This window comes from Oculina patagonica, chromosome 12 (assembly GCF_052425735.1).
Source record: "Oculina patagonica isolate OP01 chromosome 12, crgOcupat, whole genome shotgun sequence".
Classification (NCBI taxonomy): Eukaryota; Metazoa; Cnidaria; class Anthozoa; order Scleractinia; family Oculinidae; genus Oculina; species Oculina patagonica.
In genome coordinates this window covers 28,178,731-28,199,061 of record NC_135769.1, presented here as the reverse complement: position 1 = coordinate 28,199,061, position 20,331 = coordinate 28,178,731, and the positions used below count along the sequence as shown (strand labels likewise).

Genomic DNA, 20,331 nt, shown 5'->3' with positions numbered 1-20,331 from the left:
TTTCCTTTATCAATATGGTTCTTATCTTTTTATTCAATTCTATGTACTGCTTTTATGCAGTACTGTCCACAAAGATTTTAATTTCCTCAAAGTTTTGGGACAAATGGATACAAAATATTTCGTGCAGAATGTAATTTGATTAAGCGCATGTTTTCACGTCTATAAATACTTCAAGCAGTGAATGAAAAACCGTTTTGTTTTCATCGATGAGAACCACTTTCAAATAGTAAATGCATAAAAAATAACAATCAGATCAGAATACAGTAATTATTAATGTAAGGTCTCGCTGTTATGTCTCGGCAGAGATACTTCTTTTTTGCAAGTTCAAATGTATGCAAATTTCGTGTGAAATGTAATTCGATTCCATTGTCTCGTTTACAAACTCTTTCTTAAGAAAGTTGTATTTTCGTGAATAAAACCCATTGGCCTGTTTTGTTTTCCTGCTCATGTTTGTCTGTGATTTTAAAAAACATGTGGTCTTTTTTTTCGGAACTTTAAGTTGTACAAAAATTCCTATTTTGAACACAGATGTCACTTCCGGAATTTCTTATCTAAAATTCAATTGGTATTTAATTATAATTATTCGAAGTTTTCATTTTCAAGTCATCTTTTCATTCGATAGCTTTACTGATCTCGTAAAAAATTCCATTCAAGTTCACACCAATACTGTACATTGCCAATGTTTTGCTGACGTCTTGAGAAGTGTCTTACTAACGTCACTAGTCAAATCTAAAATATATCCAAACCAAGTTGTGCAAACATTCTACTCTTTGTGACAGGCGACTTTGACGCCCAACTGTGCGGAAATGAAAATCGACATACTTCTTGCTAAATATATAAAAAAATAGTTTTAAAGTGGAGTCCGCCTCAAAAAAATTGTACCGCCAGATCACACTGCTATTTGTAGAAACCAGCAAAGCGTCTAGTTTCAAAGCTTCCCACAAAAACATTGCGTGACATGAATGACGTTACCCCTTTTATTTACAAAAATAGCTTCAACTTGTCAAAGCAACTACAGTTTCACAATGGTGATTATTAGTACCAGAAGCTAAGCTTCTGTTAGTACTTTACCCCTTAAGCTTTTTTCTCTGTCCTCCCGCCGAAGCAAAGAAGAGAACCAGATTGCAGATTAGCCCAAAAGTAGACCTACAACGATTTTACTGTCAAAACTGAAATGAACCCGATTAGCCCAGGCTATCCCCGTCATTTTTAGCCGACAGGAGACTATCGTCTAGGACGACCAAAGGGTAAACTATAAATCGGCCACGCCCGATTAATAAGGTAATGCAGAAACTGGTCATGGACAACTATCAGTTGACGAGTGCGCGCGCAAACACTTGAAAATGATCTATCCATGGCCAGATTTGGGAGAATTTTTGACCAGAAAGTTTTCGAATAACCAGTTATTTTGTTTAAAGGAGATAAGCAGAAAGTTATGATTTAGTTCTGCTTTTGCAGTTTCGTCTCGGAGGGTGAATGGAGTTACTTCTTCCTCGTTCTTTTGATTTTCGACGTCTAAAGAGCTTTTTGAAAGTGGATTTGTTGAGCGCGTGTGTCGGTGATAAAAAGCGGAGTCGAAATAGTCACGGAAATGAGATACAATTGAGAATACAAGCAAAGAATTGAGCATTCAGATCGATACAGCTGCCACGCGCATTCCCGGAAATTATTTGTCGATTCCCTTCACGCAGGAACCCATGGTTCACGCAAATGGCATCGAAATGATTTGCCCCAAACGTAAGCAGGCTACGCATTTTGATTTCTCGAATCCTGACGTCAGTTTCTAATCTGAGGATATTAAAACAAAACTGAATGGAACACTAGATATTTCGTAGTTTCTATTGGCTAACGGCATGTTTTAGAAATGTTTCATTGCTACTTTTACCATTTGTTATTGTTCTCTTCTTGAGTGAGTGCGTCCGGAAAGTGAATTTCCAGCAACGAGTAGGATCCATAATATAACCGATTATTGCTAGAAAAAAACGTATAAATTTGTTACACGATAAATACCTCAGATAAGGAATTTTAAGACAGGTATACATTTCATGCTTTTTGGCGGCGTCCATCGAGCATCAAGGTAAATTTAAGCATAATTAGTGCTAAATAAAAGAAAATGCTATTAATAATTTGTACGTCAATGCGTACAAAAATAATATTTCTCTTTTTAAGTAAAGCCGCTAATCGCTTTCCGAAACGCCAACACCAAAATTGATGCAATTTTATTTGTCTATTGACATTGTCAATTTTCTTTCCATCGTTTTTAGATTGATCTAAAGATGTTTTCTGAGTAATGCAAAGCTGTCAGATTCAGACAAGTACAAATCAATCCGTTTTTGGGGCGCCTTTCACGAAGGAAGAATAACTTTCATAACTCCTAGAAGGCAGTCAAAGCAATATATATCCCTTTATTGAGAAAATAATTTGACTTCGTCGTATTTCGGTAGGTGAAACTTTACCAATCATTTATCTTTCTTAATCTTAGCGTAGATGCAGACAAAAATTACAGAAAGGAAGCTGAGTTTTGATCAATCGAAGATGTACATATGTACTAAATCGATGTCTGCCTGGTCCGCGCGCGCCTCGATCAAAGCTGAAAATGTTCTTCTAACAAAAAAGTAAAATGCTGAGTTGCGGAGCGAAACGTTCACACTCCGCCGTAATTTTTACTACTAGTTAGCGAATACGGGACGGATAAAAGATCGAGGTTATAAATTCTATAAGTATTAGCTCGCTAGAATGCCTTATAGTAAACATTTAAGAATTTAACCGAATGAGAGAACAGGAATTCTGTGTCAGCTTGCTTCCGTTTTTCTTGGCAGCAAAAACACAAGATTTGAAGGTCAACGAAGAAGATAAAAGAAAGTAAGTTGTATAGCCACAAATAAATTATTTAGCCTATTTTAAGAGGGATTAAATTTTGCTATACCCTTCATTTGGAGGTTATTTTTTTCAGTAAAAGGCTGTTTGTTTTCATTTGTGCATTTATTTACGGATATTTTTACGGTTTTTTTTTCTTGTCCTTCATCCCGTGTGTCAGTTTGTGATCTGATCAAAAAATCTTGTCAATGAGAGCAAATATTTACATGATATTTTTCACCTTTTTACGCCAGTAGGCTTGTGTTAATCGGAGTTAAATCGGCGGCTTTTGACGATTAAATGGTAGAATTTTAATTTTTAAACGGGCATTTAATGCAAGACCCCTATAATCTTCCAAAGGTTTGGTACATTTTTAAAAATTACAGCGAGAAAGTTATTCGTACAAAACCACAATAGAGCGTTGTTTGTATTTTGGCAACTTAGTCAGATAAGAAAGATAAATTACATATGCTAACAGCATCTAATTATTTTTTCTTCTTTTAAATTCAAGGTTGATATAATGTTCGTTTATTTTGATTTTTTTGTGTGTGTGATCTGGCTTAATCGATTTGTCGGTAAGATTAACAATACCAGTCCTGATTACGCATAAAGCTGAAGTCGCAAGGTCGGTTGAATTCGCTTTGAAAAGCAGATGTGCTTTTTCCATGCGTAAGAGAAATTTGAATTTCAAGCAACAAGACTAATTAGTGGTAACTGCTGAATGTATTATTTGGATTTTCTTTTTACCGACTGGAGCCCGGCGAGGCACAAACGTCATATGGAAAAATGAATTCTTCTTGTAAAATGTATTATACAAGGGTATCATCTTAAGTTGGGCCACGCTCTTGGCAGAAATGAACATGATTCGTTGGTAAACATACCCTCTATCTTTCACCTGTTATTGGAGCCTTAATAACTTCTTTTTCCTTCTGTTTGGCAGGCACATATAGTGTCATCTTTCTTCACAAACATATCTACAATTACACGTTTGTAGATTGACAAGAAAATTATGCACGCTAAAGAGAAGGAAATACTGCTTGTGGAGTTTATTTTTGTCATCGATTCTGTTAAATTTTATGTTTCAGTTTAAAGGAAAATTAGTTGCTTTTGTAGGAGAGGGAGGGGCAAATGAAACACACCTATTATTTTCATTAGGGATGTTAGGTGTGCTACGTCTTTGGAATATGTTCGGTTAAGCAATGTGTAGGGGTGAGCACCCGTTTGCCTGCGCAACTGAAAAAAAATATGTTCAGCTGCTCTGCGATGGAGAAGCATCCCATTAAGGGAGATATATATAAGTGATAGCCCTCGCTTCTCAATATTTAATAAAAAGGTGTTAAGTGGACGGGAAATAAATGAGTTTTACGACTCCCAAACTCAGCTAGTGCCTTGCGTCCATTTTCGACAAACGTACGTTTTCGCATATTCTGCCGTTTAAGCCGAGCGCGTATATAGAAGTAACCGCAGAACCTATCTCACATAAAACGTATTAATATAAAGCGAGATTTACTTCCAGGTTGAAAAACAAATAGCACAAGCTAAATGAAACAGTCATTTTTGACAATTCTTATAACACCATATGGGTTTTAGGTAAACATCTCCTACAAAATTTATTGCCTTCTCAGCTCTGTCAGTCAAAAAATTAATTAGGCTATAGAGGGTGAAATTAAAACGCAAAGATGTTATTATATGCGCTCTCAGTTTCCAAAGGATTACGACAAAGATTTGAAGCACATCTCACCATATTTTGAGGAAAGCAAGTAAGTTAGTTTTTAAAGACACACCTTAGCATGTATTGATAGCTAATATTATATAAACCTCCGACGGTTTTTCTGAGTTCACGGACTTATTTAGACGGGTGCAATAGTCGATTTACACAAGCATAGAAAAGTGTTTTTCTTCCATAGCAAACTCATCGGGGTTAGCTGTGCCAGGTTTTCATAGTTAAAAAGCGAATTTACAGAAAGATTTGAATTTTAAGGGCGAATCGTCATTGCAATTTCTTTTTTACATAAAAAGCGGAAAAATTGTTGGCAAAATTTTGTCAAGTTTTAAATATGTTTTCAGCATTTTTTGTTTTCTGTAAAATTACCAATTTATAATTAGATTGCTGTCATCGGTTTGACTGTAGTGTGGCCGAATTTTACTTATTTTGCTCTGAATGCTTGCAGTTGGCCAGTCTACGGTATTTCGTTGATTTTCCAAGAAAATTTGTAGGTTTTTTTGTAATGTTTTTTCCTAACCGCCTTCGTACAACACAAACGGTTTATTACAGCCGATTTTGATTCTCTTCAGCAGACCACTGTTTTGTTGACGTAAATTGACCCAATAAATGGATAAATGGAATTTTTTTCATTTTGTACTTAGGTTTGTAAACACGTTCGTTCTAATATTAATTGCATAAAAGGGGTTTTGAATAATATTTTAAGTTTCCCCTTAATCAGATGATTTGAAATAAATTGGTACTTTCACATCTTAACATAAAATCTTTTGTCTTCTAATTTCTTTTAATTTTTTAATTTCGATCATTTGTCGTTTGTGGGCATAGAATAAGTAAGCAAAACAAAAATCGCTTTCATTGCAGAAAAATAACTTGACCGGCAAAAAAATTTTCGCGGAATTTTAGAACTTGTTAAGTCCTGCTCGCTGCCATCCCAAAAATTTTTATCGCGTTTGTAGGCTATAAAAATCACATCTAAAATCGAAGATAACCAAAAATAAGACCATAGTGCGTATATGCGTATGAAAGGGTCCATTAACTTTACCAGCTACCTTAATATGAAAAAAAATATATATTTACTCCGTTCCTTATTTCGTTCGGTGATCGTTACTAGCTTTTGCATGTTAGACTTAAATAAAGAACTGAAATGATTTCATCAGTTCGGCAATTTCACAGTTCGATTTGAAATGTTTTACAGTAGGCGATGACAAACCGTCGTTGAAACTTTGATCTTGCCTCGTCAGCCAACACAAACTCGCAAATTTTTGCGTTAATAACAGGTCACATGTATAAAGCCACCAACTACGATTGCAAACTAACGAAGCTTAACACTGCAGTAACTTTAAAACAGTCTTGCTAAGATTAATGAATTTCTTTTTTCCCGATTTCGAAATCCGATCAGATAAAATTTGCACGTTTGATATTGGCAAATAGCCCGGCCAAGAAATGGAAAGAATATGGCGGTCAAAGCTGTTTTTCCACTTTTTGAGAGAAATGCTAGCTGTGCAATGTTTTTCGAGTAGTATGATTATTAAAAACTAGCCATGGTATACTGCAATTCCTGAGTCTTGATTGGTTTACAGGCCATGGCATATAGTCCATATACCGTGGACCACAAATATGGTAGGTTTACGCAACAGCGAGAACAGCCAGGGAGCTCAAACAGTGCAATTCTTTGGGTGTTTTTAATAAAATAAATTAAACATTCCAGTCAGGCTTGTTGGATGATGTAAAATGGTATATAGCTAAAGAGGCGCGTAGCGCCTCGCTGGCTATCTATCATCCAACGCGTGCTCATGAAAATATACCACGAGTGACTTGATTTTAAGAATACACGCGAGCCTTTAGCACGTTTAGGCGAGTTTGAGAAAAATGTCAAGGAAATATAAAACTGGGGTTTTCACAAGACACCAGTGCGGATACGATCGCTTTTGCAATGCAACTCATAACTTTACAACATGTTTTATTTTCATCTGATGAGAATCTTCGAAGAAGAAAAATCTGCCAATGACTTTCGTAAAATAAATCGTTATTACATGGCTCCTGACATTGAAGGTCGATCAAGGTTTGAGGAAGAGCAACGAAAATGCTCAAAACCTCGCCAAAACTTGCATAACCTTTGGAAAATACCCACAAAAAAGACAATGTTAAATCGAAAAAAAATCGTTCCATTTCCGTACAAAATACAAGAAGAAATTATATTTCCCAATATTTCTGAACAATGTATTTTATTTCTTCCCCTTTCTTTCTGCCAAAATCCTTTATTTTTGTGTTTTTTTTTTCTCAAGACGTGACTCGAAGAGGAAACGTGGGTTTACGTAAGGCAAGAGGAAATTAGGTAAAAGATGGAACGTCATATTTTATAAGCAGGCGGTAAAATAAGTAGACTTATTTACCTTAAAATATAACCATCCTCCATTTTGTTTCAAGAAATTGCATCATAAACAAAAATAAATAAAAGATAAATAATAAAAGATAAATCCTGGTCTTACAGAAACATTTTTACATCGACGAAGTTATTAAACATGGCTGTATATTTACACCAAAACGTTTTTTTTTTAATCATAGGAAAATACAGCTAGGAGAATAATTTAAAAATGGAAATTTTTTCATGTAACGCAGATTACAGATAGGGAGTCACAACGAAGTCTAGTTTATTTGTTTTATAGATTTAACGATGAATTTTGAAATAGTTGCTTTGATATGAAAACTTCTCACTTGCGAAAGAGTTTCTAATTAAATTTGCATATAAGTATTATTAGTATTTCCCTCTTGTTTCTTTTTCGCAATTTTCAAGAGTGCTAATGACTTCATTCATTGTTAGTGCAAACGAAAAACGGTGTTCCACTACAAAGAAACACTTTACGATATCTTTGAAAAAAAAAAAGATAATTTGTTGCTATTTTTATTAATTGGGGTTATGTTGGACGTTTTGCATTCTAAGCCACCGCTTAGAAACGCGAATTCAATAGGCTTCATTTAATGAGCAAACAGAGTAATTTCTGGTAGAGTTTAAAGCCACCACAAAACGTTTTGCACCTTTCTTTCTAATGTTAATGCAAAATATACGTAGTTCGTTCAGGTGTCATTTTGAGTACATCTTGCCTCATTTATAATTAAGACGTAAATTTAAAAAGTAAAGCGGGATCGATGCTCCATTTGTTTTCAAAAACGATTCGCAAATATCCTCGTGGGAAAAGGTGAGGAAGATTGAAATTTGGTGTAGAAGAGCGGACGAACAAGTGCACGATTTTGAAATATTTTTGAGACGGTCCGCAAACACAAAAGGCATTGCATATCTGTTAAGTTTGTACCGGTAGTGGGGTATAAATTAGCAGATTGCTGGATAGATTTGACAGTCTAGCCCGCAGGGAAAAGCGAAACGGAGCACAAGGTAAGATTTTGTTAACGACAATTTAAGTATAAATATAAATATTATTATTTTTTTTTTTTTTAGTAGTTTAAGCGAAGGCAAGAGCTAAATAAGTTATAAAATGATCGTTATTTGAGATCTTTTTAGTGTATGACTCCAAAAAAAACCTTTAGAAAATTAAAAAATTCAAGCTATCGTTGGCCTTTTGCAGTTCAATTATTTTCAATTCTGAGCCTATCTGTAACAGTACCTTCAAAAACAATATTTACTGAAAACAAAAATACATCGCTTCAAAATACTCCTTGTTCGATTTTAAGGCAAAAAATAATAATTTCAAGATAGCGATTTCAAACCTACATCTTAAAATGAAACATTTGAAATCATTGCTAGGTAGAAATAGTGTTCTGGAAAGTGAAATGTTATCTTAACTGAATTTCTTTTACATCTTTTTGGAATTTCTACATTAAATGCTTGCTCGAACACCTTGTACAATACCCGGGTATATTGAAAGTCTAAAAGGCTCCGAATTTAGATCTTCAAGGATTGCGTCTTTTGTTGATTGCCGGGAGAGCGATCCTGTAAAGAGATGTTTTATCGACAGGGCGTAAAAATTTACATGTAACTTCCTATATTTTGCATTTGTTATATCGGTGTGGTTCAGGTGCTTAGAACCTCCGCATGTCCGTTCGAATTTTTTGGCAAAATGCTTCCCTGTGCATGTACTTTTTTATTCTATGTTCAATGTACTTCTAAGCTTGGTCGAGTGTCCGCGATGAAACTGGTAAAGATCCAACGAGTAGGGTCTGAAATTTCCGACAACATAACAGCCCATTCATTTATATTTATTATGAAGATAAGAAATGTAAAATATACGGCCAACAAAAAGATAAAAAGATAAAATATTTAACGGGACAATTCAAATGTACAAAGCGAACACAAGCCTTTATTAGTTAAAAATTCCACTGAAAGTATAATTTTAAATTCTTGAGCGTTCGTGATGGTCGACCTAATTAGCTTTTATAAGCTACCAACAGTTGATCCTAAAAAAACTTTAGCTTTCATATTAACGTTTTTAAATGGATTAAATGAATTGATAACCTGTTCTGTGGCTTCGATAAAAGTCCAGCAAATCTTTAAAGGAGCTAGTACGTCACGGACAACACATTTTGAAAAAATTGGCAGAGTTTTTCAAATTTGTCGTTTGAAATTTGTCTCAATATTTATTTTTTTACGTTAGAAATTTGTTGTTTAGAGATTTCAGAAAACATGACTTAAAATACCATAGGATTGCTCCTTTTATGTAAAATGTAACTGTTGTTTATAGTGGTCATACACTTAGCTTCGAGAAAGCTAGTTTGCAGGCATGCCGCTAAAACAGAGGAAACAAATATTCTAAATGAACATAACATTATTAAAAATCCCAACTGGCAGGAGGCAGACCAGTTCGCTCCTTTAAGGCAATTGTGGGCAAGCATGCTTTTCAAATCACAAGCTGAACAAAACAAGACGAAATTGTAATTAAATTAGTGCATGCCAGCATTGTGCGCTTCTTTCGGCTAACCGATAAAAGGCAATTTTTTGAAAACCTACACCACTTGCAAAAAGCATCATGTGACATATGCGCTTGAAAACCCTTCTCTTTTGGAAACATTTTTCAATGTGGAGGTTGAACGTACCGGCTGTAGATGTTGGAGTATTGTAGCTCGACGGTTTAGCTTCCCTCTTCGTTCCTCTAGGCATATGAGGTTCTGTGAAACGCATACTTCTTGAAAAGGCAACTTGGGTAACCTCCAACGACACACACAGTCTGTCAAAAAAAAAAAGATTACCAAATATAGGGGGTTCAGTAGTCTTTGGGAATGTAAATGTTCACTTATTTTAAATCAACTGAGAAAGATACGACTTGATAAGGTTTTGAAGCTTATATAGCGTTAACTCTTGACACAAACGAGTATTGATCGACATTTACGAAACAAGGCTGAAGTTTTTACCGACGTGAAACAAATTCGAAGAATTTTCAGAAAACGTCTAACAAGAAGTTTCTTTCCAGTTCTTACTGTGTCGTTGGTTCGGTTGTGTTAGAAACAAGTAGAATATCATTTGAAAATTGCGGCGAACAGAATTTCTAGATTTCTATAGATTCTATATATACTTATTAAGTTCGAGAAGCGGTTGCGTTTCTTAGAATTGCATGAAATTATTTATCACAAATTCTTAAAGCAGACTGCTTTTCTCTCGAAATCCTAGATGTTGTTATGTTCAAGTGCTGATGTATTAATTAAACATTAGCTTTCACACTTTAAACAAGTTAAGCCGTTATCAGTAGAAAGGCCGGGATAGGCACCATTTGAGTCCATCGCCAAACCGCAATTTGAGCGACGAGAGGTTTTTAATGAATCTTATTATAATAGTGGCATGTGGGTTGAATTTGATAACACAGACACAAATTTGGCTGAAATACAACTGGTTTTAGCCAATCATATTTCAAAAATTTCTTAGCCTGTAGTATAACGGGTCTAATATTACTCTCAGGCAAAAATGAGCAACCAGAATTTCGAAGGGGAGTAAAATAGGGCAACAAATCCGCCGATCTGCGTTATTTTTGGTCCAATCTGTCGCTCTGCCACTATTTTTGTTCAAACCCGGATCCGCACTAGCTTGAAATCGTTCTGTAGTATAGTTTCACTGCAACGGACCATAGATGTTTGAGTTTTGATGCCGACTTTGTAAGACGTTTCTTAACTTTTTTTAATATACGAAAACTGTAATGCAACGAAGTCGAAGCTAGGTTGTATTAAATCTCGCCCGAAAAAAACTGAAAAAAAAAAACAAAGACCGAAGTGTCTTAAGGTGTAAGAGCAATTTCTCAAAACCAACCAACAAAGAAATGTATCCCAAGTTTTCAAGAGAATTCATAATTTAATCTTCCAACTGAAAAAAGCTAGCGTTTTTTTTACGGTTTTAATTCTGGCCAGAAACATTAAGTCTGTCAAAAGCAATTGTTTTATTTCTTAATTTAAAAGTCAAATATGAAATGGTATAGAATGCACAGTAAAACCACTATGTTTAAAGAAGTTAAAATGTATTCAAGCAGACTAGCAGCTGCTTTCCTCCCAACAAGAAAAAGTTTTATAAAAGACATTATCAGAAGTCACTATAACATGCAAACATTGAAATATTTGTAGGCAAAACGTAACAACAAATCCAGGAAAACGCTACAAAATGACCAGTTTTCCCTTAAATGCAATGGAGTGATCAACATATAACTTCTTCCAACAAAACCTATATATTTCAAGCAGATAGGTGTTGAGAATATACACAATGATTACAACGGGTGTCTTAGATGAACATCTTCATTCTCAGGGATGACATTCAACATAAACATGTATGCTTATCCTAAGGAAAAAAGGGGTTACAATTTTCCATGTACAAAATTAATATATCAAGGCAAGAACTTCACTCCGTAGGAAAATAAATGACATTTTTCATTCAAAAGTCAAAATTAGAAGGGATGAAAAGAGCTGTTAGTTAAAAGGAGATTTGACTTGTACAGCCAGACTACAGCTGCTTTTGTTTAAACTTCAAAGGAAGAAAAACTGTTTCCTTTTCATTGGTCTAATTTCAGTAAACAATTCGGTTTCTTTCAGCTCGTTAATAAAATTTCTTCCCAACCAGCTAAATTGATATATACCGATAACTTTATAATGCTAAGTTAACACTACATGTCGCATTTGTGGGAGGAATACATTAAATTTCACTGAGTTGTCATGTTCCTTTCTAAGTTTATTAAAAAGCGACATCTGTTTGGGGCATATAACGTTTCTGCGCATTAATTCTGTGTTGTTGATGTTGCAAAACGCGACTGACCAACTACTTACTGAGATGAACAGTCATCGTCTTTCAGGTAAAACGAAATAGTTTTGTTTGCTACCTTCTAGCTACTCGTATTTAGTCATATCCTATTCACAAAACTACACTTGAGAATCAAAGCAACACGAACTTCTAGTTCCTTGCAGTGGCAAATAACTTTCTCTGCAAGAAGCAGTCGGTCCACAGTTCAACATCCTGTCTAAAGATGTTTTATAAAAGTGTTGCTACACTATAGACAGGATGGGTGCAACGGAGAATAAAAATGAACGTAGAAACATTGATCACTAAAAAGGGTTTGAAAAGGTTTCATTTCCGAACTGGAATTCTGAGGCCCAGAGAACGCTTCTGCATTTAAAATTAAATGTTATTTAACAACACATTTATAGAAGTATGAATAAACTGGCCTAAAATTGTTCGCTCGTGAACTTAATTAAATTCTCTAACGCTGTTTACATTTCAACTTATATTGTCTCAAATAAGCCTCACAAAGTTGACTAGCTCCCTTCAACTTTAACAGTGATCAGCATCTCCTATTTCTCCGCTAAATATTAATAAGAAATCAACTGCACACAGATCATGAGAATGACGTAATTGATCACCACGAGGAAACTGTTTTCACATAATAACGACATTCTCCCCCAACTGGTTCATTGAAGACGTAGGGAAGCCTGTAAGGAGAATATGTATGTAAAAAGCATTGGCTTCAAGAGTTATCAGACTTAATATGGAGAAACCTTTCTGTATTTTGGTTGTGTGAAGTCTGAGAAACTATATATCGCGATACGGCTTTTTGAATAGTCAAACAAAGCCTAACAGAACATCCAAATTCTGAGGTGATTGGCGTTTTACTATTAAAACTAGACGTCCTTCAAAGCATCCCAACTAATTCAGTTCATTTAATGAGGTGGTTGAATTGGGGTACGCTACAAGATTGAGCTGCTAACGTAATAGATAAATCAATCTATGACTGTATCTACTGGCTGCGAGGTGACAACTTATCGATTACAAGGACAAGGAAAATGAAAGTGTACCGGGGGGGCGCGCCCCCCCCCCCAAACCCAAAAAAACAAAACCCAGTATCTACATTAGGGTGTTCAGGACAGAACGCCATTATTTTTTGCCATCTCGGTCTCGTTTACTGAGAGGTACATCTGAGGAAATGATAACGCCCTTATTTGTCTGTGTTTCAACATGGCACCTTCTAGGGATCAAAACAGCTTGAACCACACCCAGATTGGTCTCCTATAAGGGTTTAAATCAATTTTTTGAAGGGCATCTTTGTTCCTTTCATATAGGACCCCCTCCCCCGAAGTGGGGGAAACATCTCGCAATGGAAGGATTGAAGGGCATATTCAAATGACTCGGAAATAGTTATCTCCAAAGTTAAATAATGTAGTTGAATAACAATTTGGAGCCAAATAAAAAAAAAAACAGTGTGAAACACGCACATCGAAGGTATAAAATAAAGCAGTAACTCATCTTCGCGACACGAAAAGCGCGCGTACTTGCATGTAGCCTGCGTGGCAAGCAGGCCAGAGAGCTCTAGGGCTTGCCGTGCACGAAGGCTAGCTTGCATGCATCTTCGTGTACATAAGCCTTGCTAGTGATCCCGCAGTCAGCAAGCCAAAGACTAAACAAATGTTTCTTTTACAAACAATTGTGTCAACAAATGAGGGTGTTTGCTTCTCAAGGTAAAAATGGACAGGAAATTTTGCGTGAGAACATCAGCCGTACTCGCTCGTAAGTTTCGGTTTCGGCAGTTCTTGTTCTCTTTCTAATCGACCCGTGTAAGCCCTTCCCCTATAAAAATAGCCAATAGCAGGGAGGGAGAGGGAGGGGGATGACAAACTGCGAACCATTAGGAAAAATTATGATAATTAGAGCAGTTGGGTGTTCCATTCTAATGGTGCTAATTTCCTCTTATCAATCATTTTATGTATCACCTTTAAAACTTTAAAACGACGCGGAACAAATAGAAACATAATAGACGGTACATGCTAAAATTTCACTGACTTACACGTTCACAAAGGAACTAATAGAACCTGAAATAACCCTTTACAAAAATCCATTCTATTAAATAGGTGTTGATGGTATTTGATTAGACATTTGAAAAGGGTTAAGGTTTGAAAAAGACTGTCTGCGAATGTTTGCTATAGGCGGAGAGATATATTCATTTTTTGTCACTTGGAACAGTATAAAAATACTCTTTTGAAATCTTTTGGTTTAAAAAGGGCTACCGTGATTGCTTTTCCAGATTTATACATTACACGGGAATGTTTCGTGCCAGGCAGGCTATAGAGCCCCCCACCTACAGTCGTCTGTCTAATTGAGTGTGCAGGACATCTAGTTTTACTGCTGGCGTTGATTGATTTGTAAAAGATCAAAGGTAAAACGGAGATAATAGCGATCGGATCAAAGTGCTTTAGCTTCAACTTGATGATCAACTCAAGGGCTGTTTAAGAGTGTTATCTATTTCAATTCGCTGATAATTGTTTCTTGAAATTAAGCCGGAACTTATTCCTGACGACTCAGCTCTGTGCTCAATTGGTTTCGCTGCCTTGAGGCAGTTTCACCGCATGGGTCAGTTGGGAATTGCAGTGAATTCAGTGTGAATTGAACGCGCAAGAGGTAGGATAATGGTCGACAATGGTTTTGTTTTGATCTCTTGTTTCTTGTAATGATAACGCCATTATCAAATGCGACAAAAGCGATAGATTAATAAAAGATTAGCATTAACAGTTGTTTGAAGGAACTGCATGCAAACATGTCTTAAGGTTCATGTAATACTGCTGTAAACTTGGATGTTGTTAATTTGTTTCTAACGCGGATCTGCCGCACTCGTCCCTTTTGTCCAGCTTGAATCTAAAGTAAGTGGAAGTTTAGCTTTATTGAGTTGTAGTTACATGACATTCTTATCAACATCACGTATGATTGAACTAGGAGTTGATATTTTCGTTGCATGGATCATTCACAAGACACACAATTGCGAGAGAACGTTTCTCCGCAACCAACCCGGCGCCGTGACCTCCAAGCCACACTTCCAATTATTTTTCAATTTGAATTTGCATTCGCACCTTTTAATGGATTGGAAAACCTTTTTACACTCCATAGGCACTTATATATTTTTTTGTCTGGTGCATTATCAAATTTTCCTTTTTGGCCTCTCCTCTCGTCATGTCTCGTTTGAATGCAGTTTCAAGTTGTATAATTATACAGTATATAGATGAAGAACGTTTCCCTGAATACTCAATGACTCTTGTGTTGTGGCCAGGATAGAGATATCAACCAGTACTAGGTACTATCAGAATATTATTTGACATTACTGTCTTAGTTTTACTTCTGATCGAGTTAAAATTCTCAGAATTCTGCACAATAGCCCACGACACGCGCATTTTCGATGCCTTTCGATGCAATGATCCAACTAGTTTGAATTGCATTTGCGCGAGTAAGTCTTTTGACTTGAGATATGGCCCGTATTCCACGGGCAAAATCTTGCCTGGCACGTAGCAATCATCAAGTCTTTGCTACTGCTCATCTCTCACTAAGGATTAGTTTTCTATTGATTACACTTTTATTTGTGAACTTGTTTTTTCAACTGACAATGAAGGACTGAACTCAATTCTCAATATTAATGTCGCTTGCGTATGTCCCGGGGGTATATGCATGTAATCTTGATGTATGACTGCCCTTAGGAAGATATATCAGATATGTAACATAATATTTTACTGATCTGCGTGTTCTCATATAATACATAGAAAATTACGCGATATTATTAATTTGCATTTTATATTAATTTTTGCTGAAAGATACAGTTAGCTGCCACTGATCGCACACTAATGATTCAACTATTCTTATTGAAAACCATTTTTCGAAAAGTTCTCATTTCGAAATGACTTTTCGGACTTTTTAGATCATTTTCCGTAGAACTTAAGTAAATGCAGAATTATTCAATTCTTCGTATTGAAATACAGTCGAATCCCGATAATTCGAACCTTCCACTCAGTTACTCGAATCTTATTCGATTTTCCTCCAGGTCATTTTATTATTAATTTTACCCTCAATAACTCGAACCTTTTTCGGTTCCCTTTCAGGTTCGAGTTATTGGGATTCCTGCCCAACTGTATTCATCACTGATTCATGAAGCGATTATCCAAGAAAATTCGTGTTTATCATTTTTGGATTAAAAAGAAATGAAATATTCAATATTCTACCCCGATTTTAGCTAATATTTATGCCATAGAACTTAAACATTTATCTTTTCAGTCAACCTCCCGGGTGTTTTACCGCCTAGAAAAGCATGCAATAAAGCGTCAAAACACGGATATTACAAACACAAAGTATGTCAGGTGATTGCAAAGGAAATAAACAAGACATGTAAAATGAGCAATTAACTTCAAAAGGCGAGATATAAATGTCATTGTCCTTGTTAGATAATGGTTCTTGATTAAAATTGGCCATTCTTGATCATTTTTTAAGTTGACGACAGGTGAAACCGGCGAGTCATTCAAACGTTTGAATAACTCGGCTTTAGAAGCTCTGGCCAAATTCTACTCACTCAGTGATTTCAAACAACGTGATGTACTCAGAAATAGTAGGCTAAATGTAACGTTTTTATCCGTTTTATCTCTGCTAACTTTATAATATTCACTCATTTAGGATGAAGTTTTTTCTTTAATCGATCAAGATTATACCGAACACAAGAGCTAGACAATAATAATCGTGGAAAGAAATATTTTCTCGACTCTTGTTGTTTAAAAATGAACCATAATTACAGAATATCTCAAACATTGTTTTTCTTTTTTTAGATTAAAAGGAACAGTTGCTCTCAGTGACTGTAAAAGCTGCTCCAATACGTGGTGGATACTGCGTTACCAAGACCATGGAAGATTTCAACAATTCCAGCTACCCCGCGAACTCGTCCCGATTGGTAGCCGAACCTTCCCGCGAACATGAACCGAAGTTTGTCGAAACCATTCGCCTGAGCTTGAGTGCAATCATCTGCTCCATTGGCATCGTGGGTAATATCTTGGTTATCATCATAACTGGCGCGAACCGCGCCAACAAAACCGCTGTGCACAAGTACATACTCAACCTGGCCGTAGCAGATATCGGCGTCCTGGCGATCTGCTATCCCTTGACTCTTGTCAAAGCCGCCGACCCGTTACACTGGCCCCTTGGGAGGGTGGTGTGCGAGGTTTTGTACCCATTCACGGACATCTTCTACAGCGCGTCCATCGGTTCGATCGTTGCCATAGCAATCGACCGGCATAGAGCAATCGTTCGTGGAATGACGGCGTGCAGGTCGCTTACGATCGCCAAATGGGTGATACTGTCTATCTGGCTCACAGGCTTCGTAGCTATGGTGGTTCCGCTGTACTTTGTGATGGAATACATTGAAAACAAACAGAACGGAACAATCGATTGCACCCCACAGTGGCCCAGTCACGTGACCTTCGCCCTTTACGTCTTCTCGCTTTCGATTTTCTTCTACATCCTTCCGCTGGTCTTGATACTGTGGGCGTACAGACAAATCGCCAGCAAGATTCGCGCCAGCAAACTTCTGCACCGGAAAATGCACAACATGTGCGGGAGCTACAAGACCGCCAGGAAGAAAAAATCTGATAATGTGAACACAAAAGCATTGAAGATCCTTGTACCCGTCGTGATTATGTTCGCTGTCACCATGTTCCCATTTCACGTATTTCGACTTGTTTCTGTTTTCGTGAACGTCGGAAAAGTGAAGTACATTTGGGTTGTGTACAACATCTGCACCGTTTTGCTATTGGCTAACAGCGCTGCTAATCCGATTATATACTCTCTTGTCAGCGAAGAATTCCGACAGCGCTTCAAGGACATTTTGAAATTCAACTGGAAGCATTTTTGCCAAGAAACGAGGAGTCGTCATGAGGGATCTTTTTCGTACCGAATGACTCTGTCACAAACAATGTCGCCGAAGCCTGAGCGCGAAACGAACGTATAGTGAATCGCTAACGCCAACGTTGATGGGCGTTTTTAGCCAGTGTCTGCTGTGAGCTCGTCATAAAAATACAGCTCTTTTATGCCTTTGCACTGGAAAAAAAAGAACTTCCAACAGAAAAAAACAGAACCTCTGAACAAGATACCTAGCACTAGCGATCGTGGAGTACCAAGGCAGTGACACAGCAAGAACTAAGGGCATCCTCTGACGGGAAAAGTTATAAAAATTGTGCCTCCGTTAGCTGAAAGAACAGAAGAACAAAGAACTTTAATATTTTCCGCAAAAGGATTGACGAAACACGAAACATGACCTTCTCACGGCTAGGACTAACTGTGTTGGCCATCAGATCGAAACAGCCTTGAAAGTTGTAACGTGCTGTTTCGAAGATATTTAATTTAATGTTATCATAACTTTTCTTGGTTAAAGCTAAGAGACCTCTCTCGTAAAAGGTAATTTGCAAAAATATGCATTCTTAGATATTAGAGCACTGAAACTGTCAACGAGCGTCTTTGGCTACGGATGGTTCGGATGGAAATGGATTGCAACTTGAAAAATTAAGCCTTAACGTTTCAAGTTGTTTCCGCGGATATTTATAGCCATAGCTTGATTTCTATCCACAAATTAAGGTTGTAGATGTTCAAAGATAACGTTTTTCATGGGTTAATATGCCTACAACTGATTTCAGAACAGTTTAGACCCAAAATCTGTTAATCCCCGTGACGTAGCTGTGGAAGCCGGAAGGTATTGTGTATTAACCTAAAAATTTGTCGAAGTAAAATATTTCAACTTTTTGTTAATTGTTGCATTGAAGACCTAACCCGGACTACCATGTCTGCCAATAATAAGATTCAACAATACAAACAAATTAAACATCACAAAGGTATCCTGAAGTTAATTTAATAGGACACTTTTGAAGCTTCAGTTCGGTGGTCAAAGAGCCACACCTTTCAAAGTGTCCAAAACAAAAACCACACGTAAAATTAAAGTAATTTGTAAACGCCAATTTTTAAAAGTTTGTATGATACTTGAGTCACCTATTATCTGGCAATCAATAAACATGCATCTCTCTAGCTTTTGAATTTAGGTCATGAAAACATGAGGAGACGAATTCTAGGTGGAGACGAATTCTAGTTTTATCTCGATGGCTGCAGTAGATGCCCTCTCCTTGAATTTTGGTTTCACCAAAGCCTTTCTCCGCTGATCAAGGAAAACGAAGGTTTCAGCTTAGAAACTGTAGTTTGTTTTGGGGAATAATGTATAAAACTTTTAAGAATATTCCAAAACATTTGACTATGTGATGATACTGTTTATGTGAGGGGTGAATGAACCCCTGAAATTTATTAATAATAAATGTGAAAAAGATAACTTATTGGATTTATCATTGTGAATATTGAAAACAGTACCAAGCAATGTTCTTAGTTTTCTGATTGATTTTGTGCCTAAGTATTTGTAAATTGACGTTTTACTTAATCGGTTAAAAAAATTATTTATTTATTCAGATTCTCGCGCGCAGGCTCATAGAGGGCGGAGCGTTTAGTCCCTGGGGTTAATTTTCATAGCTCAGTTTATTAGCCCAAATAATAAAAATTGTATAAAGCGTAAGTTAGTCTCAATTACTTGAAAACTGTATTAACAAAAAAAGTAGAATAAAACGTCACGTACTTCACCCCTTGTTATTGTAGTCTTCAATTTTGAAAGCATCTCGGAAAATACCAAAATTTATTTCTTTGAGAAGTGTATGAGTGTGTGCGTTGTGGGGGGTGGGGAGGGGGCTAGGGATTGGTACTTGCAAGCCAAATACAACCCGGAGGGTATTCCTTCTCGGCATTTTACACAAAGAAAGCGACTGTCAGTGCATTTGGCGGGTTACTTCTTCCGCTCTACCATTACCGGTGAATTTAATCCTACTTTACCATAACCAGCTATGAGGGACAATGACGGATCCCGTCTCTGGGATTGAAAACCGTTTGAAACAAAGAGTTGGCCTTGCTTTAGTCAGGTTTATTTTTGGTATCTGGGAGAAACAAAACAGCGGGTAGGCTCTCGCGATTAGGTCCGCACTCCTCTAGTCTGGGTTTGGCGTTGGCTTTCGCGCGAGCGAGTTATGAGCGGGTAGAGGGGGTAAAAGTAAACTCCAAACAGGGGAGCCTGCTCACAGGGTAGGGAGAAACTAACCTGCGAGCAGGGACCTCGCGCGAGGGGCGAGACTGCGACGACGAGTAAGCAAGCGTGTTGAGACGTTAAAGAAACTGGGGCTGGAAGGCTGGAAAAAAAGTCTTGCTTGCTTGTGCAGAGGCTTAATTGTGAGACTGCCCACAGGCTAGTGAAAGATCGGTTCTTGTCGAGTTTAGCTCATTTTGGTGGAGTAAGAATCTGGACAATTGACTGCTTGGGAATAGTACAAAGCAGTCAAGAGCGACACATTCTTCCTCAATAATAGCTTTACACTCCAAAAGCGTTCAGCGAAAAGACGGGGTGAAACTACAAACAGAGTCCAAGGGAATCAACAGTGGTTTTGCTCTAGTTTGACAGCTC

The 20,331-nt window shown here is 36.9% G+C and overlaps 1 protein-coding gene across 4 annotated transcripts; it reads left to right on the top strand.

The window, feature by feature from the left end:
- Positions 1-2,338: 2,338 nt before the first annotated feature.
- On the top strand, positions 2,339-19,363 carry LOC144632840 (galanin receptor type 1-like). Of its 4 annotated transcripts, XM_078491583.1 has the most exons (3): positions 2,339-2,440; positions 2,820-2,862; positions 16,625-19,363. In XM_078491583.1, the coding sequence occupies exon 3, from the start codon at positions 16,699-16,701 to the stop codon at positions 17,797-17,799; it is 1,101 nt and encodes a 366-aa protein (XP_078347709.1). In that variant the 5' UTR covers positions 2,339-2,440; positions 2,820-2,862; positions 16,625-16,698; the 3' UTR covers positions 17,800-19,363. The 4 variants fall into 4 exon arrangements, with proteins under 4 accessions (XP_078347709.1, XP_078347710.1, XP_078347711.1 ...); XM_078491584.1 differs by lacking the exons at positions 2,339-2,440; positions 2,820-2,862 and adding an exon at positions 4,555-4,616; XM_078491585.1 differs by lacking the exons at positions 2,339-2,440; positions 2,820-2,862 and adding an exon at positions 7,771-7,970.
- Positions 19,364-20,331: the final 968 nt, after the last annotated feature.